Source organism: Archocentrus centrarchus, chromosome 1, assembly GCF_007364275.1.
Source record: "Archocentrus centrarchus isolate MPI-CPG fArcCen1 chromosome 1, fArcCen1, whole genome shotgun sequence".
NCBI lineage: Eukaryota > Metazoa > Chordata > Actinopteri > Cichliformes > Cichlidae > Archocentrus > Archocentrus centrarchus.
The window spans coordinates 18229818-18256061 of NC_044346.1; the positions used below are offsets into that span (position 1 = coordinate 18229818).

The following is a 26244-nucleotide window of genomic DNA, read 5'->3' on the forward strand; positions in this document are numbered from 1 at the left end:
TTGTTTTTTAACGCTGGTGTTTGTCTAGTATCTGTCAAGCTCACAGCTCACTAAAAATACATGATAGTGCATTTTGTGCGTTATTACTGAAAATAATGAATCCAATACAAAACGACTTGTTATAGTGCTTTTCTTTAAAAGTCTAGATTCTATCGGAATATTTATGGTCACCTAAAATCCGTGTGAGCGGTCCTCAGTCTCCGGTGTCATTGGTGAGTGACCGAAGATGTACCACAGCAGGTTGTTTGCCAAGCTGCTTTGTAAGTATTTTTTTTTAGCAAACTATAGTTTTGCCCATGAGAACTGTTGGACAGAAAGTTTACTTTCGGTAACACACCTATATTCACTGGCTCTGTGTTCAGCATTAGCTTTGCAGCTTCATATAGTTTTGCACCGACTGCTAGCGAAGCTCCTCTAGCTTGGCTGTCACTGTCAGGGAGCTTACACAGTAGTTAGCCACGTTAGCAGCTGTAGAGGTGTGCAGGGAATTTCTTTGACAGTTAGCGGGACCTAGCTTTACGCTGAGTGAAATCTGATTTTGAACACCTACCAGCAGAGCAAGTGTTTATTGTTGATCTTCGACCTTGTGTGTGTCTTCTTAAATGCAGCGTTACGCGCCCATTTAGTGTGTGACAGCAGGCTTATAAGATCATATCTAATTGTTTTTGTCGAGCAGTGACTGGAAACAGCTAATGGATTTTTTTAAAGCAGTTTGTTTGTATGTTACACGCTTATAGTTCACGTATTAAATTATAACAAGTTTGTAGCTGATTTAGAAGGCGACATAACTTTAATTTAGAAAGCCTTTGACTCTATAGCTAAGATGAACTGAACTTTGGTTATCACATCGATAAGTTGTGTGTATTGTGTGTGCGGAAGTTTTGAAAGCGGGCCAAAGTTCAGTTATTCAGACTGCTAGTTAATATTATCCCAGTCAGACACATCTGCTATTACTGAGCTAATATAAGGAAAACGGTAATGATTTTAGTATATTTGGGCTTCAGAGTAGTGTATTCAACAAAGGCACCCTGTGAGTTTATTTGGTTTTAGTCTGTAGAGATCAGCGTCACGTTATGTGTTTTGGTAATGTCGTCTTATTAAACGCTTACACTGCAGTAAATATTCCTGCAAGTTTAATTCTCTTTCCTGCCATTTTCTTCCATTCCGGGGGCCAGAGTCTATCCCAGCCGCCATATGGCGAGAGGCAGGGTACACCCTGGGCAGGTCTCCAGTCTGTCGCAGGGCTAACACGGAGAGACAGACAACATTCACACCTATGGGCAATTTAAAATCACCACTTAGCCTAACTCCACTTACTGCAAGTCTTTGGACTGTGGGAGGAAGTGTGAGTAAGAGGAAAGAAAAGTTCACCACAAGACAAGATTGGAGAATCCCAGATGACATTAAAAGAATTGAAAGAAGTGAAAATGTAATTTAATGTAACGAATAATTTATAGTAAATGTACTTTGAGCTGTGTGTAAGCTCGGGTAAGAAACTACATTGGTCTTTTTCTTCTTGGCTGTAAATGGTAAAATCTGAAACCTAGCTAGTCATTTACAACTTATGGACTGGATGAGATTTAATCTATACTAATTCGGCTTATGTTTGTTTCTTTAATAATTTTCCTGCTTATTTTTTTTTGCGTGGAAAGAAGTTGGCCTACACGGTCTTATAACGTTAATGCAGTAGAAAAGGATTAAAAGGCTTTCATGTAACTCAGGTATGGAAAAACTCATGCCATGAGTTATGCAGCTATCGCAAAAAAAATGTGCCAACATTGGAAAAAAAAAGGGGAAAGTTTCAAGACCTACAATTTTGATGGATTGGACCGCTTGCAACCTGCTTGCAAATCAGATCCCCACTGTTCTGTCTGTAGTGTCTCATAGTCATGGTGTGAGTGGTGCAGCATGTTGCTTATTTTACCTGTTGGATGAGGTTATGCAATACCTACAGCCTTTGTCTTATCAGATGTCTCGCTTCATGCATAAAACTTGATGGAGGCTCTTCAGCTGACCTGCAGCTGCTGAAAACAAACTGGAGCTGTTACACTATAAGCTAACTAACTTGTAAAGGCTCAATAGTAAAAACAACGTAATCAAATTAAACATTAATCTTAGAACCTGAGTGTTTGTAGTAACATTTAATGTAGCTCTTAAAGGAAAGTTTTTAATGTTGCTCAGGAACATTAAAAGATGGTTGAAGAGTAAAAGACAGTGCAGAAGGGGCTTTGCTGTCTTTGCTGTCCACCGAGAAGAGAGGTTTAGGATTTTTGTCCAACTGAGCGAAACTGCATTTTGTTACACTTTGATTAACCCAAACGCCGTTCACCTTTAGGTGTTTACACAGATTACTTGATGTGGAACACGTCTCCTTTGACTGTAACAGGTTCTGATGTTTTATCTTGCCTTGTATGTTGTTCTCTCACAAATTAAAAAAAATAATATTTCTGTTGTTCTCTCCCCGTGCATTAGTGCAGCAAAGTGGAGTCAGGCACTGCTACACGGCAACAAGAAAGAACCTGTACATTGACAAGAACACGAAGGTCATCTGCCAAGGTTTCACAGGGAAGCAGGTTTGGACCGAAAACTTGTCGTTATTTTTGCTTTACGTCAGTTTAGGCTACTGCAATCTTGTTGTGAAACCTTAGTTTTTCCTTACTGCACACACAATTCCTCTTTTTTTTGTGTGTGTGTGTGTGTGTGTGTGTGTGTGTGTGTGTGTGTGTGTGTGTGTGTGTGTGTGTGTGTGTGTGTGTGTGTGTGTGTGTGTGTGTGTGTGTGTGTGTGTTTTCTTTATGAGTAAGATTCCCAGAAAGACATTTTAGAAGTTTATTTCCATTAACTGTAACAATCTCATAATTTATGGTTTCCACATAAAGACAGCTGTTTTAATTGCACAAATTATGTCATGCAGTTCAAATTAATTTTGTGTTTACAGCTAATAAGTCTGCTGTGTCTTAGATTTATCTCACAGCTTTGAGCCTTACAGCCTAACAAAGATGGAAAAAACTCTCCTGCATTCCCTCAAGGAAAGCAGAATTCCTGTAGGACTCCTTAACATCGGAAACATAGTCCTGACTTTATTCTCTCGGGACAGATAGTCATGCAGTGGAGGAGACAAAAGAAACAGATTTACAAAAGAGAGAAACACAATTAGAGAACAAGTTAAAGTTGTTCAAAGGTTTTAAAAATAAAATCAAGTATATTACTGTGCAAAGGTCTTGATCCACTCCTCATTTCTCTGTATTTTGTTAGGAAAATGAGAAATAGGTGCACATTGAAAAGTGTGCAAACATACATGGAAATACAGTATAGAAGGCAAAAACAGAGTTTGTGAAACTGTAATGAGCTTGAAAGTCAATATTTGGTATGGCCACCTTTTATGTTTCAACACAGCCTGAACTCTCTCAGACAAGCTTTCTTGTAATTTCTTTAAGGAATGTTCAGGAATAGTTCTCCAGGCTTCTTGAAGCGCATTCAAAGCTCTTCTTTGGATGTTGGCTGCATTTTGTTCTGTTATCTGTCGAGATGATCCCACACTGCTTCAATAATGTAAAAGTCTGGCCTCTGGGGAGGCCAATCCATGACTGATGGTGTTCCTGTGTGTGTGTGTTTGTGTTTGTGTTTTTGTGTGTTTTTTTTTTTTTTTCCTATCCAGGTATGCTTTCACTGCACTGGCAGTGAATGCCATATGCTTTCTAAATGGTATTGCAGGGTAGATCAAAATCTGATGGTACTTCTCTGCATTCATAATTCCATCAATTTTGACAAGATCTCCAACACCACTGGCTGAAATGTAGCCCCAAACCATGTCATAGCCTCCTCTGTACATACTGATGACAATTTGAACCAAATATTTCAAACTGAGGTTCGTCCCTCCATGAGACCTGTTGCCACTGATTTCCATTTTATTTCTTGTGTAATTTGGCATACCTCAGCCTTTTCTCCATGATTGGTAGGAAATGTTTTAGAACATGGCTTCCATTGAGACCATTTCTCACGAGGCTTCAGCAAACAGTAGATGTATCAACCAAAGGGCCAGATTCATCTGTCAGGTCTCTGCTGGATTCCTTTTGATTTCTTAAGGAGGTGATTTTCAGATACTGTTCTGCTGTGAATTAAAAAAAATTTTTTTTTAAAGGTCTACCACTTCTTTTTGTTCAATTGTTTTCTCAGATTTTTTGAGGGCACACTGCTCATCATGCTGAGATATGCCAGATTTTCAGCTAAGAGCTCTCTGGGAATCACCTTGATGGTTCAAAAATACTATTTAATGCCTGTCAGACTGTGTTATCTGTGTTTTTGCAACAGGCTGCTAGAAACAAAGTGCCTAAAGATACAATTTAAAATGGATTCTTTCCAAAGTTATGTGTAGACACAACACTGGTTCATCCCTTGAGTTAGGTGTCTTTTTTTTATGCTTGAATAATTCATAGGTCAGTGTGAAGTGGTTCAACAAAGGAAGGGGGGAAAAAATGACATTGAAAATGGTCATTTACGAGGACTGGACTGAAAATGAGTGGGGAAAAATAAAGCAGCCAATGTCCAAAGAAACACTTAGAAAGACCTTCTGAAATCCTGAAGAACTGTTGCTCAAGACTGACTTAATAAAACGTACAAGAACGTGTGGCTGCTTGGAAGTAAAGTATAAAGAAATGAGGGGTGGCTCAAGACTTTGCACAGTACTGTATAATTTAAAGAGTTAAAGGCAAAGCGTTTAGAGAAAACTCTGGACTAACGTGTTTTTGTTTTTTCCCCTGATGTGAAATCTGTGTAAATGCTGGATCATTTGATGCCACTGTGATGTATTTTGCTGTGGAATTTGTGTATTTGTTTCAGATTTATAAATCAAGTTTGATCCTTTTTAATTTTTTTCATTTTACTCTTGAGTAGTAAATAATTGTCATTTTTAATTTGACTTGTTTTTTTTCTCTCCCCACGACTACCCTTTGTCATGGTTTTAACCACGCTTAACTCTGCTTGGCAGATTGTTGATCCTTTGATTTATTTACTTTTTTTTCTGCATGAAAAAGCTCGTGTGATTTGCTTTGAAAAGTGGCAGTGAAGGAGAATTAAAATCTTCTTGGCAAGTGTGTTCAACAAGCCAGAAATGTGGACTTTACAGATTTATATTCCCCCCGTCCTTACACACATTTCATTTTTCATCTCCCATTTTCTCTTCAACATAATAAAAGGTTGTTAAATATAGTTCTAGTGAACACTCTGGGTAATTAGAAAAGGATGAGAAATGAAGCAAGCGCTATTGAGTGCACATTGCCGTGTCTTCCTGGCTTGATAAGCAAGCCATTTTTCAAAATTATTGTCCCAACATTTGCGATAATAATGACTGGCAAAAACAGCAAAGTTAGCAGGATGAAGAACTATATTACAAATGGGCGGGAAAATGCTGATTCATAGCTTCTAATTCCTCTTAATAGGCTAGTTATAATTTTTACATTAAGGTCATTTATTTGCGCCTGTAGTTCTGGCGTGTGCTGCTCTATCTACATTGTTTCAGCCTCTCAAGTGATAATTAACTGACTACACACAGATAGGATTTGTTCAGCAGAAAATCAGTTCAGTCTGACTTAATGAACTCATTTTCTGAGAAGGTACGACCGAGATTCACTGACATTGTTTTACCTCTCAGATTGCATTGTAATCCCTTTAGTGTTACTGCTGCCTTATCCTGCTCATTGAAATACGTCACACTTATTGTATGTGTACATCACATGTACTGCTCTAGTTTCTTACAGCTCTTCATTGAAGCTGCAGTTTGATAAAGTGCAATATAAATATTTTATTTTTGTGTGGGTGTGTGAGGTAAAATTGGAAGCATCTTACTAAAATTCCAGCATGCACAGACTAAAGGTCTGTTAGAAACAGCAGGTTTGTGTTTGCAGATAAAACATTATTTCAACATGTTGTGTATATATGTAAGGTTTAGCTGTGCTTAACCCTGCATTTGAACTCGAATTTCTAAGAGGATCATATTTTATGTGTTTCTATAGGCAGGGTTGAAGCAAGTGCTGAATTGGCTTCCTGCGTGTCAAGAATAAAATGCACCAACCTTGGCAGTGCAGCACGACATGTTCTCCATGGCCCACATGAAAGTGACAGTGTGTGAAATATTTTGTAAACCAACTTTCTTGGGAGATATTTCACACTCAGCACTGGGGACTATCCAAAGCTGCTTTTGATTTGTTTTTCAAATGTTCTGCTAGGAGATTAAACTTAGCTTACATCATTACTTATTTGTCAAGATCATTTAGATTCCTTCTCATTGAATATATTTGCCCGTACCCCCCCCCCTAGAATCCAGCGTAGTTTCTGTATTTATCCCTTTTCTCAGCAGCAGCACAGGTGATTAATCCTGGATGGCATCGTATTTCCTCCTTCCACTCTGTCTGCAATGATATCTCAATGTTGGCTCTGTAGAACTGGCTGTACCCATTTCATTACACACATGTACACAGACTAACTACTCTCTTCCTCTTCACTTGTAGGGAACGTTTCACAGTCAGCAGGCTCTTGACTATGGCTCCCAGTTAGTTGGAGGTGTCTCCCCTGGCAAGGGTGGCAAGACCCACCTTGGCCTGCCAGTTTTTAACTCTGTGAAGGAGGTATGAGTGACTCCTTGTCTAATTGTGCTTGTTAATCTGTAATCTTGTAAATCTGTTTGAAAACTAGAACTAAAATATGTAGTTTGGATTCTTCCTACTGTGAACCTTTACAGATGGATTTTTTTTTTTTTTAAACAAAACATTAGGTGGCACTATTTCATAACTTTAGAATTTCCATTTTTTTTAATGCAACACCAATGCTTTTATTCTTTGCCTCAGGCAAAGGAGGGCACAGGGGCAGGCGCCACTGTGATTTATGTGCCTCCTCCATTCGCGGCAGCAGCCATCATTGAGGCCATTGACGCAGAGATGCCCCTGGTGGTGTGCATCACTGAGGGCATCCCCCAGCAGGACATGGTTAGAGTCAAACATAAGCTTCTGCGCCAGAGCGCTACTCGCCTCATAGGCCCAAACTGCCCAGGAGTCATTAATGTAAGTGCATACATAACTACACAGTGGATTTCTTTTTCTTTTCTTGGGATGAGGGGCTGAAAGCACAAATTCCTTCTCATGGAAGCACTCGTGACTGGGATTGTAATGCATTAATAATAACTGATTCCTTATCAGGGGAATTTGTTCAGTAGATGAAATGGAGAAAATGACAAATGAGCGTGTTTATGAAGAGACTTTTTTTTTATTAGATAAGAAGAAAAAATTCAACTAGTTTTCAAGTTGAAAGATTTCCAGTAATAACTCTAAAATAAAGTAATAGTGAGCTATTAATAAAATTTTATGTCATCAAATGATTTTTGTTTTAGGTACAAACTGAAATATGTGAGTTTTATGTTTGTTTGTTTGTTTTTTTTTTGCTTTGTTTTATTTTTCAGCCTGGAGAATGTAAGATTGGCATCATGCCGGGCCACATTCACAAGAAAGGAAGAATTGGTGAGTGATGATGTGCCTAAGGTCACACACTCAGATGCTTTAAACATTTAGCTTAAACAAATGTTACTTTAAAAACTAATTTTGTTTAAGAATGTGTTTAATATACAGAGTTCGCATGCTTTTGAATACACTCTCTGGCCACTTCATTAGGTACAGCTTGCTAGTATCAGGTTGGCCCCCCTTTTGCCTTCAGAACTGTCTTTAATTCTTCGTGGCACAGATTTAACAAGGTGCTGGAAACATTCCTCAGATTTTGGTCCACCACATCTCAGAGGTGCTCTGTTGGATTAAGGTCTGGTTTCTCTGGAGGCCATTTGAGTACAATGTGTGATGTTCATAATTTAGTTAATCTGAATTATTTGAGCTTTGTGACGTGGCATGTTATCCTGCTGGATGCAGGCATCAGAAGATGAGTTACACTGTGATAAAAGGATGGACATGTTCAGCAACAATGCTAAAGCTGGTACTAAGTGGCCCAAAGTGTGCCAATAAAATGTCCCCCACACCATTACAGCATCGCAATCAGTCTGAACCATTAGTACAAGACAGGATGGATCCATACTTTCATGTTAATGTGAAATTCTGGCCTTACGATCCAGCTGTCGCAGCAGAAATCAAGACTCATCAGAGCAGGCAGCATTTTACCAATCTTCTTTTGTCCAGTTTTGGTGAGCCTGTGTGAACTGTAGCCTCAGTTTCCTGTTCTAGGTTGACAGGAGTGGCACCCAGCCTGGTCTGCTGCTGCTGTAGCCCATCTGCTTCAAGGTTTGAAGTGGTTTGCATTCAGAGATGCTCTTCTGCATACCTTGGTTGTAACGAGTGGCTATTTGAGGTGCTGCCATTATCCTCTGGCATCAGCAAAGCATTTTCACCCAGAGAATTGCTGCTCACTGGATATTTTCTCTTTTTCACGCCATTCTCTGTAAACCCTAGAGATGGTTGTGCAGGAGAGTCCCAGTAGATCAGCAGTTTTTGAAATGCTCAGACCAGCTCATCTGGCAACGCTCTTCCCCATTCTGATGCTCTATTTGAACTTGAGCCATTTTGACCATGTTTGCGTGCCTGAATGCACTGAGCTGCTGCCATGTGATTGGCTGACTAGATATTTGTGCTATCTAGTAGTTGAACAGGTGAACCTAATAAAATGGCCGGTATATAAACAAAATTCACCTGCTAGCTCGGGCTTCTCCAACAACAATCTTGAAATGTTTGAAGTCTGATGGAACAAAAAGGAAAACTCTGCCTTTCTTTCCAGGTTGAACTTTTTTTTTTTTTTTTTTTACAGCACTTAGATCCTACATTGATCTCCTGCTCTTGACAGCTTGATGAGCTGCATGTGCTGCTGGCTAGTGAACCTTTACAGGAAGTCTGTTTTATATGTTGTAGTATATGCCTGGTGTTTATTATTATTACCATAGCATAGACGAACAGCTGTTATGATGGTGATCTGTTTTGTATTTTCTGCCTTAATGAAAAGATTCTGTCAAAATCTGGCAAAAAACGACAGCTGCATTTTATTTTATTAGATCACCCTTGACCAATATTTATTTAGTGATGTCTGTATTAAAAAAAAATAAAAAATCCTGACAAGTTTTTAAACTTTTTCTTTTTAGGCATTGTTTCTAGATCGGGTACCCTCACATATGAAGCCGTGCACCAAACTACACAAGTAGGCCTGGGCCAGTCACTCTGTGTGGGTAAGCTACCAATGACTTTTGGCATATTACATTTGAACTTAACACATAGTAATGCTGTCTTTATTTATATATCTAGGCAACATAAAACATGCTTTTTAACTGATAGAAGTGGATACCAAAGAAAGTTTGCAGGGATGAACAGAGGGAATTTTATATTACTATATGCTGCATTTGGTTTGAAGACAGCCTGGTCACTTATTACCAAGCACTCAAGATCACATCCTTATATTTAATTTAAGCCTCACTGTGAATGCTGGCAGGACCTTAGACGTGATAAGATATTAGACTTTCATCTTTAATAATTACTCTAGAGATTAAAAAAAAGAATATTTTACGGGACTTGGTAGAAATAGGAAGGTGATCTTCCAAGTTCACCTTGCTGTAAAACTCATCAGATGCTAATACATTTCAGCAAATAGCACAGACATTTTCTAATAAAAAGGCACTTTTCTGATCAGTGCTCAGAATATTCCTCTCAGATCTGAGCATTAAAGGTGCTACTATCTTTGAAGAGCCCTATTGAGATTGGACAGATCCATTGAGTGGCTCAGATGGATATAGAAACTTTCACTGCCTACTTTCAAAAGTCTTTGTCCTGAAGATCTTAAGGATAGTGTTTTTCATTTCAGATCTGTGTCCATATTTTTTTTTTTTTGTAATCACAAATCAGATAAGGAGACTGTATGATTATGTATTATATATCTTAAATAATTAATTCAAGAAGTAAGCCCTTCATTTTCTCTTGACATTCATGTTTTTTGTTTGTTTTTTTAAATCACATGGCCCCTCTAGTGTAGCCAGTGTGTCTTGTCTGTGCTGCAAGCTAGACCATAGCATTTACACATTCTGTAAATAATAGCAAGTATATTTATAAATGTTTCAAAATGTGGTAGATGCACATTTTCAGCATATCCCAGATGTTTACAGATGACAAACTTTGCATTACCCACCCATCTGTTTATTACCTTACTTCTCTGCAGTTTCTCATAGCCTTGTTTTAATAATTCATTGATTTACGCTGTGGATTAACAACACATGCAGCTTAATAGCACAACCTGTGACATTTTACCAAACTATATTTCCTGCTGTTTAAAAACCCAGTGCGTTCATTCATCAATTTTGTATCACTGCCTATTGTCATTCTCAGTGTGATTATCAGCATGTTTGCTTTCTTGGAGGCAGCCCAGAATATCTGTTTAAATTTTATCAGAACATCTTGACATTTGGTAATGACACCATCGTATCCACCTCTGTTACATCTTATTACATCAAAAGATTAACTGTTTTTTACGAAAACAAATTCTTTTGGCCAACCTGTCTGCCACCAGAAAATCCGTATCAAAGAACTACTTGGACTCTTGGATTAAATGAAAAACAACTTGGCTTCATCATTATTTAGATGTTTTAATTATAGAGTATCCTCTAGCCAGACTTCATAAAGCCAGTGCCGCAACAGTATTAAATATTGTAGAGTTCATTAACTGAGTTTATTGGTGGGTCTGCTCATGACTTCTGAAGTTTGAATATGACCTAGGGGCTACAGCAAATTACAGTTAATGCAATATTTAATATCACTGTCATCTTTGTTGCTGTTAATGTGGTTCTCTTTGATTAGTATTCATGTAATTTTTTTTCTTGGTGTTGCCAGGTTTTTTTTTTTTTTTTAATGGTGTGAATATAAATTAGGAAGACATTTCTGTCTGTGAAGATTTGTCTTGTGGATGTTTGCCCATGCTTTTGTAGATCCTGATGGAAAGTGTTGTTAAAAATGATTATTGCACCCTTGTGGCTTGCAAAAGCTTTGTAAGTCATGTTCCCTGGATGTGAAGTGAAAGACATTATTAAAGTACCATGCAGAGATTTAGATGATGTGGCACAATTGAAGTAAAATTGAAAAATGATAGAGGATGGTGTTTTTTTTTTTTTTTATATACTCCTCTGTCCAGTTTAATGTTTTTTTGTTTTTTTTTCCCTCACAGAATGTCTCAGAAATGACTCTGCAGTTATTTTTAGTTTTATGAAGCTTTAAAGCATTTCCAGCTCATTGCTTTGGTTCTCTGTCGCTGGTCTCATAGTTGTTCCCACAGAGAGCAGGCAGCTGGATAAACTCAGCGCCAAAATGCAGACCTACAAATTTGGTAGCTAGCTGTTGAAGTTGTTAAAGACCAAAAACAGTGTAAAATGCAGCACATGTTACAACGTATCTAGATTATTCTTCTCCCTGTCCTCTGTGTAAATGTCAGGGATGAATGTATTGATGTATTGGCTGAATATTGGTAACGGCCATTATTGGTCCTGTTGATATTGGCATATTGCAATTAATAGGACATTTACAGATGGCCATGTCCAATATTTGTGTGTAGTCAATTTTGTGTTAGTAAAATGTTAGAATAGAACTAAAAAGTCACTGCAAATCATTTGTTAATCAAGGCACTGTTCAGTGAAAATGAGACCAGATTCAAAGGGAAATTAAATCCCTCAAGTAATATTAATTTCTACGGTGTGAAACAGTTCAGGCAAGGCATCCCTAGATTATCTTGGTGGTGGTTATCAGATTGTGTCGACGTGAAGCTGGCTTCCACCGGCTTCTTATTTGATGAAGTCTGAACAGCCATGTGATCCTCATTCACAGGAATTATCATTATCAAGTATTTGCTTTGTCTCCTGCAAGGTATTGGCGGGGATCCATTTAATGGTACAAACTTCATAGACTGTCTGGAGGTGTTCCTGCAGGATCCCAAGACAGAGGGCATTATCCTTATTGGAGAAATCGGAGGGAATGCAGAGGAGAATGCAGCAGAGTACCTGAAACAGCATAACTCTGTAAGGAAATGATACACTGGACACCCATAATCTCACTTTACTCTCCGACTAATATCCTCTCACACTGCGCTTCACCTCAACAGATATATCTGTTAATATAAAAAATGTATCCTTTTCTGAATTAGCTCTCAGTTGTGCCCTTTCAAAATATGTCAGCTCAAGCGAAGACTGGAAACACGAGCTATGAGCGTGTTTCTTTTTGATTGTATCTTCGGGCTTACTTTCTTACTGCTCTGTGTCAATGTGATTTGTGTGATCAAGATAATGTGACAGATGGGATGAAGGTATGATTCACAGGACATGTTCTGGAAATCAGCAGTGCTGATGAGGCCCACATGTGTAAAGAGCAGGGTGATGATTGATTTGTGGCTGTGAACATGTCACTGACATTTAATTTTTTTTTTTTTTTTTTTTTTTTTTTAACTTCAGGAGGACTGAAGTCGGTGTTTTGCTACTTGCAGATTACTTTTAGCCTGTTAATTTTTCAGCGTGCATGTGTTTGCTTCTGTGTCCGCGTGCGTGCTTATGGTGCTCTCGAGCTGAGAAATGAATTTGATTTGCCCTCAGCTTCTCTAATGCATGCAAATCTCCTGCTGGCGTCTCAGGAGAATAACTTCTCACACTCAACAAATAAAGTACAAACACCCGCCACCCAATCACCCAGCGTGTTGACAGCAAGGGACAGTTCAAATGAAACCCATGCAAGAAAAAGCCCAGCAGAGCGTGGGAGTAAGCTGCAGATCTCCTGTTGAAAGTCAATTGTGTAGAACATCGTACATAAAATAATGTTCTTAGACCTTAATTGTAACAGTCAAAAAAAGGATACGGAGATATCTGAAGACATTGTTTCTACTTGGACTCAACTTTTATAGATTTGAGTACATTTGAATTGAAGTCACTGATGCACCAACAGGCTGCTCCCATAAATGAAAAATGTATTTATGTAAATTGCAGTGTCTGGAATGATGAGTAGGTTACCTTTTTTTTTTTTTTTTTATTTATTTATTTATTTTTTATATAAAGAAAATGTTAATACAAATCAATGTTTTCTTTCTGTCAGTATTGCATTGCATTGGCTTTAAAGAGGGTGTGGGGCACCAAAACTTGGCCATATTTCATGTCATTGTGTATTTAAAGCTCCAATAAACTTTGAGTCAGATCTTAAACTCAGTTCCATCTAAAAAGGAAGTAATAAAGTTAAAGGTAAATGGAGGGAAAACAAACATATCAAATATTATTGTTTAGCGTTAACTGCATTATAAAACAGTGTGCGTCAACGGGGTGGTGTAGGTGTGATTTGATTAGATTTGACTGACAGCAGTGATATAAGCAAGCAGCCCACCTTCTATCGTGTTCCAAACTAAATCCCACATTTCAAATTGGTTCATCAATTTGGACGGGTCTGGTGCTGTGCTTATTAGCCGTATAAGCTTAAAAATCTCCAGCTATCAAAAATTAAATGAATGGTTATTCTTTGATTTGCTGGTATTTGGTATGATTCCTTCCCCTCCAGTAGATTTAGCTTTTATCTCCTTCTCTGTTAAGTGCATTGCCAAAACCTTCTACAGTACCAGTAGTTGCAAATATACTTACTACCAGATGGTGAGGGTGGAGGGGATGTGTTAAGATCACACATAATCATAAACTATCACATTTTTATATAATTCAATGAATGTTTGAAAATTCAAAAATTGTGTGTAGTGCAGCACATGTAGGAGAGTCAAGCAAAGTTCAGAAATAATGAAGGTCCTTGTTGTCCCCCCCTGCCCCCCCCCCCCCCCCCCCCGAGTATAAATCTATCAAATTGTTTTTATTCAATTTGCCACCTGCCCCCCCCCCCCCCCCCCCCCCCCCCCCGCATAATTCTAGTATCATTCAGTCCAGTTATGTTATCCACCCTATTTATATCAACACAAACAGCAGCACAAAGGGATCGTCCAAATGACCACACAGGTTATTGAACATCTTTCAAAAACAGTGTCCATGAAACATTGTAACCTCCATGATAATAGGCTTTATTTATAGCAAATTATTTTTCCAGCTGAATCCGGCACAACACGGCCACTACAGGAAAGATTAAAATATCTCATGTGAAATAAACAAAACTGTTCTGTGCTGAGCTGTTGTAGATAATTATGTATTCACAGAGGGCCACATTACTCATTTTACGACCGGGGATACCCCACTTCACATTAACTTGACAAATTCTGCCACATTGGACACGTTGTGTATTCAGTGCCCATTTAAATTAAAGGTTGAGTGTCATGATTGATTTGTGTCATGCAACATTTAATAAATTGATCTCCTGACGTGAGAACGATGCATTAAACCAAAAGGTGAGAAAGTATTGATTTCAGTATCCATCAGTGTTAGAGCTGAGTTACTGCACACTGTTCATCTGCCGATGCTTTAATTCAGTAAAATTCAAGAAAACAAACTCATACTTCCCGCTAGGTTCTGCTGTCAGATTTTATGATGTAGGGCATATGTCAGCGTTAAGCCTTCATTGGTGTTGATGCTCTCTATTGCCAGGAAAAAAATGGTTTTATAACACCACCTGTATCAATACAACAATTCTATCAGAAAAAGGCTTTCCACACCATATTAAAATTGGGTCATGCATATCAAGCCGATCATAGTATTTGGCACCTTGACCACTGTGGTACTTTTTATGTTTATTTTATTTTTTTTCTCAGCCTGTCCCCATTGACCTTAACTAAGCTCTTGTTTGGTGGAAACAACACATCATATTTAGGAATATTGAAGTCTGAACTCAGGAAAGCACGTTTGTAAGGACACCTGCATGTCTCTTTTACTTTTAAGTTTATGAATAAAATTGCTCCATTTAGAGCAGGTTATTTTGTGTTTATAGAACAAAGGCCTTTCCCAGTCATGTTGGCACAGAGGAGATGTTAGAGAACATCATTATGCTATTGGTCTCATAATTAAGGTAATAAATCTGTACAGCTAACAGTGGAAGACAAAAGACGGGTAAAGGGATATTGTAATATGACACCCTTCCCTGTATGAGTTGTTACTTGGAGCCCGGGGAGGCAGGGATTAATAGAGTAATTAAACCTCTTGCGTTTGAGGTAGATTTAAGACTTGATCTACGCGAGGTCGGTTTGTTTATTTAGGACGTGATTTGACTTCTGAATACTGAGTGGTCTGTTTGTGCTAATTTGTTTTTTTTTATGCATGCATTTTCAACGCATAGAACAGATGCTTCCAACATATTTAGAGCACTTTAAAATGATGTTCCCTCGCTCTCGTCATTTCCCTGTTAACTATTCAAGTGTTAATGCCTCATTAGTGGTGCATTTTGAGCCAAGGTACTCAGCATCTCCCTGGCTGGTATGTGTCCTGTGAGTCTTAATTTTTTAAAAGTCATCTCTGGTGGATATTAGAAGCTGCCATTTTGTTCCTGGCAGTGTCAGGTTTGAATCCGGAGCTGAAATGGTTGTAGAAGTGGGTGTCTTTTGAAGGACTTTGCTGTATTGCTTAGGCTGTAAAGTATGCCACATTCACTCTCTGAAAGCAGCTCGCCAGATGAGCCACAGCCTCTGCTGAAAGCACAGGACTGTATGCTGTATGCGTGTGCTTGTGTTTATTTGTGTGCTAGTGTGTGTTTGTGTGTGCGCACACGCACAAAGCCGTCCTCTGCAATTATGTTGTTATTCCTAAGTATGAAATATTGGCTGCCGTTCATGCACACACACACACACACACACACACGCACACTCTGTCCCTCTTGCTGGTTATGTTATTGGGGAAGATGAAATATTAGCTCTCTTCACCTTGGAAATGATCTTAACTGTTGAATGTATCATCCATCAATGAGCAAGCAGTATAGATGGGTACTGAGCTAATCAGTGCCTACATGACTAATTACCATTTCAGAAATGAGATGATATGAAACGGCAGGAGCCTGAACCTCTATCTGGTCATACACCAACCCATGCAATTAAATGGCTTGATTGACCCTTTGTTTTAATATTGCAGACTGAGACAGAGATGGCGGGTTAGACAAGCCTGTTATCATGGGACTCTCTAATAGGACACGGGGTGTTTAATTTCTAATGAATGAATAAAATGCAGGTGCAGAAAGAGGATTCTCTTCTTCCTCTTTGCTGCTTGCTAACCATATTTGCATCTCACAATTTCCCTTGAGCCTTTTCTCCTTTTCTGTGCATCTTCACCTCATTTTATGCTCACATTTTTCATTTCTCTCCCTTTCCATTGTGCAGGGTGATAATTCAAAGCCTGTGGTATCCTTCATCGCGGGTCTAACTGCTCCTCCTGGCCGTAGGATGGGTCATGCCGGTGCCATCATTGCTGGTGGAAAAGGTGGAGCCAAAGAGAAGATTGCAGCCCTCCAGTCAGCTGGAGTTGTAGTTAGCATGTCCCCTGCTCAGTTGGGCAGCACTATGTTCAAGGTGAGTCCCTTGTACCTAGTAAATATTCAAAGGTTCAAAGATAAGTAATCATGAACAGTGATCTGTAGCAAGGCTCCAATGTATCAGTGATGGATAAAACTGTCAGAAATGACTGCAGGCAGTCTTAGATTGGTGGAGAACAGCGGACCTTTTAGCTAGCAGTGCCAAAAATAACAAATGGCCAGGTGTGTGTATTTGCATGGTATGGCATAGGTGAAAATAAAAACCGTGCTAGCTCGCCATTAACATGAAGCTTGATCCAGGGCTGGCATTTGTTTTCTCCAACTCATGATGTATTTGTTACAGTAGCCTAATTATGTCGCTTAAGGGGACAAATCCCAGTCTGACTGAAAGTGACAGATGACGAATTTACATTGTAGTCTTTAAGAAATAGGTTAAGAAGTTGGTTTATCAGTGTCTAAGTTGAAAACCACATAAATGTTTTTTCTAGCACACACACCCATAATCACACATACCTTCCAAACATGCAGACACACATGTACAGAAGAAATTATCTGTCATAATGACAGTTTGTTCATTCTTAAATGTAAAGATAATTAAAAAAAAAACATTTCAACTGTTTCTTTACTGCTAAAACTGACCATGAATCCACATTTTAAAGCTGGTATTTAAAACATTTTTCTTCTGGAGGTCCGTGCCCTTGGATCCTCCTGAGGGATCTGGTGGAATTGCATCTCAGCCCTCTCAGCCCTGAGGAGTTTGCATAGTAGATGGGGAAATTGTCTGTTTTTGGTGAAAAATCAGTGTTTTTTTTTTCCTGTATCACTTTAATCCCTGCATTTATCTGACAGGTTTTATTACAGGTTACCTTTCAGATTAAAATTTTACATAAATATGTGATGAGTGTATAAATTATGATTCAGTGCTATAGATTAAACCGCTAAACGGTAGATGAACAAGTTCTGCCTCAACCACCTACAGCAGTTAAATGGTGCTCATTTGTTAATGAGTCAGTAAGTTCAGTGAGGTACATTAACACTTGCAAAATGTTTTTTCTGTGTAAGAAGCACTTTTACTTTTGATATGAGTGCATTTTGCTGATTATACTAATGCGCTGAAGGCGTTGAATACGAGGCTTGTATTTTATTTCTGTGATGTGGTAATACTTTAAAATAAGACGTTAGGGCTGCGTGATTATTGCCAAAATGATTGTCAGTGTTATTTTTGATCAGTATTAAATATTCATCACAATTGTCCACTGATTTTTAGTGACAAATATTTTTATTGTGCTGTCACATTACCATAACACTGCTTTAACATTCATGTTGTGTGACATTCCTGCGAATGTACAAATCATATATAAAATTGGTCCTCCTCATTCACCTAAATTCAGTGCATCTCTTAGAAGGAAAAAAAAAATTATATTTGAACAGTTGTACCAAAACCTAACTGAATTAAATCAGCAGGGCGGCGCTTTCACTTTTACAGTTTTCTGCATTCCTGTTAATTAAACCTTCTTTTCAGGTGTTTATTCCCCTGACCTAAGCACATCTCCCAAAAGCAAAATATAAAGTCTTTCACTCCATTTCATTTCATTTTACCTGCATGATGAGTGTGAATAAAACTTGTAGCAGAATACTCAACAGCTGTTTGTTACTCACTGTGTTTAGTGGCCAAATAGAATGCATATACGTTAGCTGGTGATTTCAGTGCGTCTTTTGTTAGCTGGATTGATACACAGACACTCTGCACAGGCTCACTTGTATTTTTTGAGTCTACATTGGACAGTTCCTGCTAGTAACCACTGCATTTTTAATTTTTTTGGCCTTTGTGCATTAATTATACTGCAGTTTGTGGTGTGTTTGCAGGCAGTTGAATAAATTAGTTGTTACTTTGTGGTGCAGACAAAACTCTAGAGAATGATGTTTAATATGCTCGTCATCTTCTGCTTTGCCAGACTTTTGTTTTTTGTCCCGGTGGTTTATCTGTTGTATATCTGTCATTTTAACATAATGTTACTTTTTCAGACTAGCTGCAGGAAACTTCATGCTGTGTGGTGCAGGGAACAGTTGTGACTGACACATGCAGGCATGTAGTCAGGCACTGATTTGTTTGTGCGTTTTAATTGGTGGCGCGCATTTTTTCAGTATTGCTGGATCACATTCATTTAATTGTGGGAAGCCAAAATCGTGATCAAGATTAAAATTTGATGTACTTGTGCAGCCCTCTGTTAGACATGCATTTACATTTTGGCCTTTAAACTAACACTTAGTTTACTAGAAACCTCAAACTCCCAGGCCTCTGGTCGAGGACCCACCTAGCTGAAAGTTAAAGTTTTATCACTATCACATGATTTAAAAACACTTACTGCAGCAATATTTTGTCACTGGCATGGACAGTGTTAAAAAAGCTGCACTTTAATTAACACTAGCAAGCAGAGGACTTATTAATTCTAACCACAGTCCCCCTACTATTTGTGACATTTGTGTTTTTCAGACCGTTACATACGAGCAATTAGAAATTAGAATGACAAAAGCATGCAAGCCGAATAAGCCGATATAATTACATAGTAATAAAACTCTTGATGCTGGACACTTGCAGTTGCTTATCACAAAGAAGTTACACATACAGTTGTGTTCAAAATAATAGCAGTGCATTCAAAAACATGAATAAAGCTCAGAATCCTTATAATAGTTTTTATTTACAGGCATTGGGGACACTGCACATTATATTCTAAATCAAAACATGTAAAAAAAATGTATAAATTTTCCAATTACTTTACAGGAAATTAAGAAAAATTAATGTTGGGCTGTTCAAAAAAATATAAGTGTCTGCATTTTATAAGCTCAAATATTCACTTTATGAACTGAAAAATATTTAGTAATTAGCATTCCTGTGAATCACTAAACTAATATTTAGTTGTATAACCACTGTTTCTGAGAACTCCTTCACATCTGTGTTGCATGGAGGCAACCAACTTCTAGCACCTGTGAACAGGTGCTAGAAGTACACAATTCCCCTGCATTTCTTGGTTTTGCCACAATAACAGCATTTTTGATGTCACCCCACAAGTTTTTTATCGGATTAAGGTCCGGGGATTGGGCTGACCCTCCATAACTTTAATTTTGTTGGTCTGGAACCAAGATGCTTGCATAAGGCAACATGACCTCTTCAAGGATTTTGATATATGCAAACTGATCCATGATCCCTGGTATGCAATAAATAGGCCCGACAGCATAGTAAGACAAACATTCGAGTATCATGATGCTTGCACCACCATGCTTCACTGTGTACTGTGGCTTGAATTCAGTGTTTAAGGGTTGTCTGACAAACTGTCTGGGGCCCTTGGACCCAAAAAGAACAATCTTACTTTCATCAGTCCACAAAATGTTTCTACATTTCTCTACAGGCCAGTCGATGTGTTCTTTGGCAAACTGCCACCTCTTCAGCACATGCCTTTTTTTTAACAGTGGGACTTTATGGGGGCTTCTTGCTGGCAGATTAGCATCACACAGGCGTCTTCTAATTGTCACAGTACTCAGAGGTAACATCAGACTGTCTCTGGTCACCCTGGAGCTGATCATTGGCTGAGTCTTTCCCATCCTGGCTATTCTTCGATCCATTTGAATGGTAGTCTTCCATTTTCGTCCACGTCTCTCTGGCTTTGCTTTCCATTTTAGAGCATTGGAGATCATTTTAGCTGAGCAGCCTATTGTTTTCTGCACTTCTTTATATGTTTTCCCCTCTCCAATCAACAGTTTAATCAAAGAACGCTGTTCTTTTGAACAATGGCTGGAACGACCCATTTTTCTCAGGTTTTCAGTGAGAAATGCATGTACAACATGTGTTGGCTTCATCCTTAAATAAGGGCCACCTGATTGATGCCTGTTTTTTCACAGAATGAATGACCTCACTGATTGGACTCTATACTGCTATTTTTTTTAACACGCCCCTTTCAATTAATTATTCAGTTACACAGACTCAGGAGCATGCACCTCATGAATGTTGGGTCTGTTGGTTTTCTATGACTCTATCACACCTACTGGTAAATTATTTGCCATGTAGTAATATGATTTGTACCAAAAAGATTGATTGATCTGGTTAGTCATGTTGGACTGCTATTATTTTGAACACAACTGTATGAGAAGGTTTACTGGGAGCTGGAATGCATTTAGTAGTTTATCTCGTCTGTGAGCACCAAGGTTGAGATTGAACTTTTAATATGCCATAAAGAAAGGCAGAAGAGAAGGGCAGAAATTAATAAATGTGTGTTTACAGTGGCAGAGTTAGTGGCATTGCCTCTTTATTTCAGTTTATCTCCAGGGAAGAACTGTTAACAAGATGTATAAAAATTGAAAGCATGTATTACACCCATTCATCATCTTATACTTTCATTACCACTGCTGGCACTACTGCACACAGATATAGATTTACATGACTTTCTTTCCCAAAGTTTAATTCATAATCATTGTGTGTAATGATGAAAAACGTGCTGCGTGGTTGCTCATATTGCTGCACATTGTGTTCATGCATCTCTGTTAATCTCATTGACCTCCTTAATCGGAGTAATAACATGTAAGAGAAACAAGTAGACACGATGCTATCCGTGCAGGCTGTAACGACAGCAACCGGGGGCATTACCGCAGCTCTGACCTGCGTGAGCCTCGACATCAGGAGTCCAGACAGACTGCAGCCTTCGATGCATGTGTCATCAAATTTAATCAGCTATAGATATTATAGCAGTATTTCATGAGCTCAAGTTATGTTTATGATTTCCTGGTCATGGCCAAGTTTTCAGTAAAATTTCTAATTTCAGGCATTAATAATGCTTTAACCTCCATCTTAATGGAATGTGGCTGCTTTTTGTTCCCATCCTCACACCTTGTTCATCATAAAAATAATCACAGGTACAGGCTGCAAGCTCACCTGCAAGTAGGACACAATATGCTATTGTTGCCTCCTTGTAATGTTCTGTTTGTAGCCATTTGAAAATTTTGGGGGAAAAAAACAAAACAAAACATGGCAGACAAATAAGATTTAAATAAAATATGAATAATACCTAAGTCATGAATAATAGTCTATGAATATTATAACATTCCTCAAATGTAGCTTTATTTCTTTGTCTGATGCACGCTAGACAGTATGAGTACTCAGCATTGCGTTTATCACAAATACACAGAATCAGAAATGGAGCTTTGCCACCAGAGCTGCATTATTTGTTTTTTTATATGAAGGGAAAAGCTCAGACAGGGAGCGAGAGGATGAAGTTCAGACAATGACCGGCTCATGACTCGTATCTTAACTAGGAAACATTTCAAAAAGATTTCAAGTCTGGAGATGTTTTTTGTTTTTGTTTTTTTTGTTCTAACATATTTTATTCATCTTTTACAATTTTGATTTGTTTACTGCACTTATTCTTTCCCTCAGGTCTCAGTATTGTGATTATCCTTTTAGTGTTTGTGTTTTGGCCCCGTTATTGTTGTTTCAGCCTGTGGATTTGGTATCAAACTGTTATTGTTTTTATATTGCAAATGTGATGCATGACAAAATACCTGATGGAGGTATTTCCAGTGAAGCTCAGTGCAAACATTTCAGAAGTGCTAAAATTAAATGAACTATTCCATCCTTTTTATTTTCTCTTTAGGTAACTAATATCAGTAGTTTCTTTGTCTTGCACATATACTGTATTTGTTACAGGTTCTTCTCCAGTTAAAACTTCCAAAAATATGCTCTATTGAATCTCCAAATAACATGAAACATTCATGAGTGATTAAGCAGAAAGGTTTTCATTTTTTTCTTCTATGAGCATCCCAATATAAAAACAAAACCTTCAACAGAACTGCGTGGGTTTGACTTTTTATCATGCAGTATTTGTTATATAAGCAAACAACCTTACAGATGTCATCATATTCCTTTGTTGCTTAACTTGGATGAAAGTGTGTGACGTTATCCATTTCAAAACAGTCTCTTCCCACCACAAACCAGTAAGAAATGCAAAAAAAACAGCTCGATCTGCAGTAATCTCCTGTAGGTTTCCATATCAGCAGCACTTGCAGTGATAAACAAAGGAAATTTCAGTGCCACTGGTGCAAGGACAAGAAATCAGTAAACCTATATTTATCTGAGAAAGACTTAATTTATATGCAGAGTAAGAATAATTATGACCTTTTACTTGTTTACAAAATCAGACAGTATTATCCTACCCTGCTGGTAAAGCAGCAAAGGTGTAATGCAGCCAAACAGAATTATTTCATCTTCGGATTTTGTTTTTGTAATATATTCAAAAGTTAAAGGAGGCATATCGATCACATTTACAATGCCTGCTTTCTTCATATATCTGTGCCCAAGCATGTCATAGTTGTCATTGCTGCCTTGTAAAGGTTTTTGCTCTTCTGTCACATTACGTGTTCGTCTGCTCTCCCCAGTTTCAATCCAGGCGTGCTCTCACCTGTTGCTTTTGAGTGGCAACCTCTGCTTTGCTCATTTTACTCCCCCTCTTGCTGTTGACTTGTCTTGACTTTTTTTTTTTCTTCCTACCCCTCCCCTCACAGACAGCTCCGCTCTCTTACCTTGGTGCTATGATTCCTGTCTTGTACCCTTGAGTTAGTGTCTGCTGACATGGACCAACAAAGCATCTGTCTGCTTGTCACAAACACCCCTCCTTTTTTCTTGTCACTCTTTCCAACCCATTACCCTTTTTTGTGTCCTCTAATTTCCTCTAGAGCTTTTTTTTTTTTTTTTTTTTTTGTGGCAGTAGCCTAACCTTGTTCTTTTCCCTTTTTAATTGTAGCTCATCTGTAAAGCCAAGACACAGTGAACAAGATCGTGGCTCTCCAGTTCACTCCCCCACCCTGTCTAATTGTTGATTCATTCATGCTGTCTTTCCAAAAATAAATAAATAAAAGACTTGGTCAGATAGACCGTAACGTCGTCTCCCAAGCATTTAAAAATTTCCAAACATGAGCCTCTTCCCTCCTGAAGGTGGCAGTAGACCTTCAGGTATCCAAACGCCGCACAGCAATGGGCCAACATGTGCATGACTACTTGTGTGTTCTGTAGACCTGATAAATGACATTAAGTTACTTTCCTCCTGTGGAATGGGAAATTCTCTGGGAACGACGTATTCTATCATCCTACGATTTGTGTGATATTTCCCAAATTGAATATGTAAATAGCAACATCCTTTTTAATGGCTAACATAATGCTTTCTCATTTATAGTCACATGGTTGGACTGTGCTGATAAACAGAACAACTATAACCTCACATAAATCAGATTTTTGCAGATGCGTAGTCCCTATCAATCAGAGGAAGTGAGCTGTTTTAATGCTGGCAACTGGAACTTAGTGAGACGTGCGTGCTACATGATTTGCACTCTCCAGGAAAAACAACAGGCACTCTAAAGCTCTAGCCGCCTCTGTTTCCCCCTTCAACAGCAGATCTGATACATGGGATTAAAACAGAGCTGTGTGAATTCTGCATGAATAAATCATTCACGTCTGTCTCACTTCATATCACATTGTTTTTTTCTTCTTCTTCTTCCTCTGTGTTGTCCGTCTCTGCAGGAGTTTGAGAAGAGGAAGATGTTGTAAATTGTGCAAGAAGGCAGCTGACCTCTTACCCCCTGCCTCGAAATTGAGATGAGCAGCCTGAATCTGGGGGTGGATATGTGTCTGTAAACCCTGATTATTTCAACTACGATGCGCACATAAAGAGTTTATATTGTAATTTCTGCCATGAACTCATACCTTGCACATAATGGAAAGAATAAAAGTGTTTTACTGGTATCCTAAAGAAGTCATTGTACACAATGTAAAAGCTTTATAGATGTTTTCCTTCTCCACACAATGTCTAGTTTAAGGATGGATCTGTTTCATTCTGTTCTGATCATGTTATATGATGGCTTTCATCACTAATTTCACTGTCTGCCCGCCTGAATAAGAACTATTTCTCATATCATTTTCCATCTGTGTTGTCTGTACTTTCACATGACATATGTTAGAAACAGATGTGGTCTCCTTATAGAACGGCCTTTTATGTTTCCAGACTTTTAAGCATAATTAAAGTAACTTGAGAAGCACAAATCATCACTTAAATGGGGCTGCAGAACGAGCAGGCAATGCGGTATGTCTATAGGAAGAGCTACCAGGTGAGCAGTTATGACGAAGGCACTTCTTTTACCTTAAATCTTAATAAATCCCACTTCTGAAAACTCCTCAGCTGACTGCCATTGTAAAAATCACTGGCTCAGTCCTCAGCAAAAACAATGAATAGGCCAGTTGATTATTTCCTTCAAAGATTATCACTCAAATTTGTCACATTTAAGTGATCAGTCTTTATAAAGTCTAACACTAGCACTGGAAATTTGTGCGTTCGACTAGTATCAGCTTGTCATTTGTATTCAACCTCTTTTTGTAGAGCGTGTCAATACCGCAAATGTGTCTTGAATAAATTGTGAGCATAGTGTCCTTTTAAGTTTTGAGAAGTTTCATTTACCCTTAATAAGTCACTGTTGAGCGAAACGCTGTGAGGAGAGTGGACGCGATCACGTCGTGTCTGTCCAGCACTCGGCTCCACTAGCATCAGCAATTGAGTGCAGTCTCCAGTGGAGTATTTCCTTCATTGGTATTGTGAAAAATGAAGCTTGTTCTTCCACTACACTTAATAAAATAGACACTCAGCCAAGTGCACTGCATGACTATTCTGGAGAGTAACTTTGTTCAGTGATTGGATTTTTTAGTTATTAGCATAACAAATTTCATTTGGAAATTTTGGGGTTTCTTACCTTTACGGTGCAGGATTATTCTTGGAGCTCCCGTTTTCCCCCCGCAAGCTTTCCGCAACAATCTTTTATTTATTTTTGTGTGTGTGAAGTTTATCAAGCTTTGCTCTGAATGCTGCTCTATTCTAAGACTGTGGACACTTCAGTAGAATTGAGCTGAATGACTGTTGGCATCTTATGTGTTCAAGATAAATTTTTTGTGCGCATCCAAAGAAAAGTTTCAGGTTTGTCTCTGATCAACACAAATTCAACTTCCACAAAAAGTCGTAGGTTAAATTGACATCTCATTACTGTACAGAAGGTGAAACTGGACGGGGAGGGAGAAAATGAAAGAGGGAGATAAGGTTACAGTTGGTTTTGCTCCCACAGAATCTATTTAAATTAACTCACTAGGAACAAAAGTGTGTAATGAAGCATATAAAGCCCTACACTGGACATCTTTGCAGCCTATTCTTATCTGCTCTACAGCAGTCAGCCAAGGCAGATTATTATGTGTAAACACTGTTAACAATTACTTTTTAATCTGCATTAGTGAATTAACATAATGACTGACAGTGGCACAGAAAGCTTATTTGTTTAGAGGCTCAGAAGTTCCTTCTTGTACTTCCAAGCTGTGCTGTACTTTGCTTTTGACTTGTATACAAGAAGTAAGTCACGCCAAAGTTAACCCTCTGGTGCCATTTAACTGCTCTCTCTTTTGGATTTGGACCCAACTTTATCACAAGTAATTGCAGGTTCAAAGCTACACCAAGCCAGCTCCTGAAGTAATCATTGTTTTCATCTTCTCATCACACACAGCCCTTAAGTTTAATTTCCAATGCATACTCTGAAATTTGGACACATGCTGCAATTAATATAACATCAGTAGTAATGATGGATAACCTATAACTAGTTTGTTTTTTAAGTCAGTGGGAGTGGGGTAGGGAAGGCACACAGCAAAGGGCCTCAGGCCAGTATTGAACCTGGAGTACTGCATTTGGCCTGGTATCCTGCGATCTCCAGCTCAGTTACTGATCTAAACTGGTGCCCAAGATACATA

General features: G+C 38.4%; 1 protein-coding gene across 1 annotated transcript; it reads left to right on the top strand.

The window, feature by feature from the left end:
• The first annotated feature begins 108 nt into the window (after window positions 1–108).
• Window positions 109–24382, top strand: suclg1 (succinate-CoA ligase GDP/ADP-forming subunit alph). Its single transcript, XM_030739339.1, has 9 exons — window positions 109–260; window positions 2473–2573; window positions 6507–6623; window positions 6843–7055; window positions 7451–7508; window positions 9122–9205; window positions 11877–12028; window positions 16276–16464; window positions 23989–24382. Exons 1-9 carry the CDS (start codon window positions 227–229, stop codon window positions 24013–24015), a joined length of 975 nt encoding a protein of 324 aa, XP_030595199.1. The 5' UTR covers window positions 109–226; the 3' UTR covers window positions 24016–24382.
• Window positions 24383–26244: the final 1862 nt, after the last annotated feature.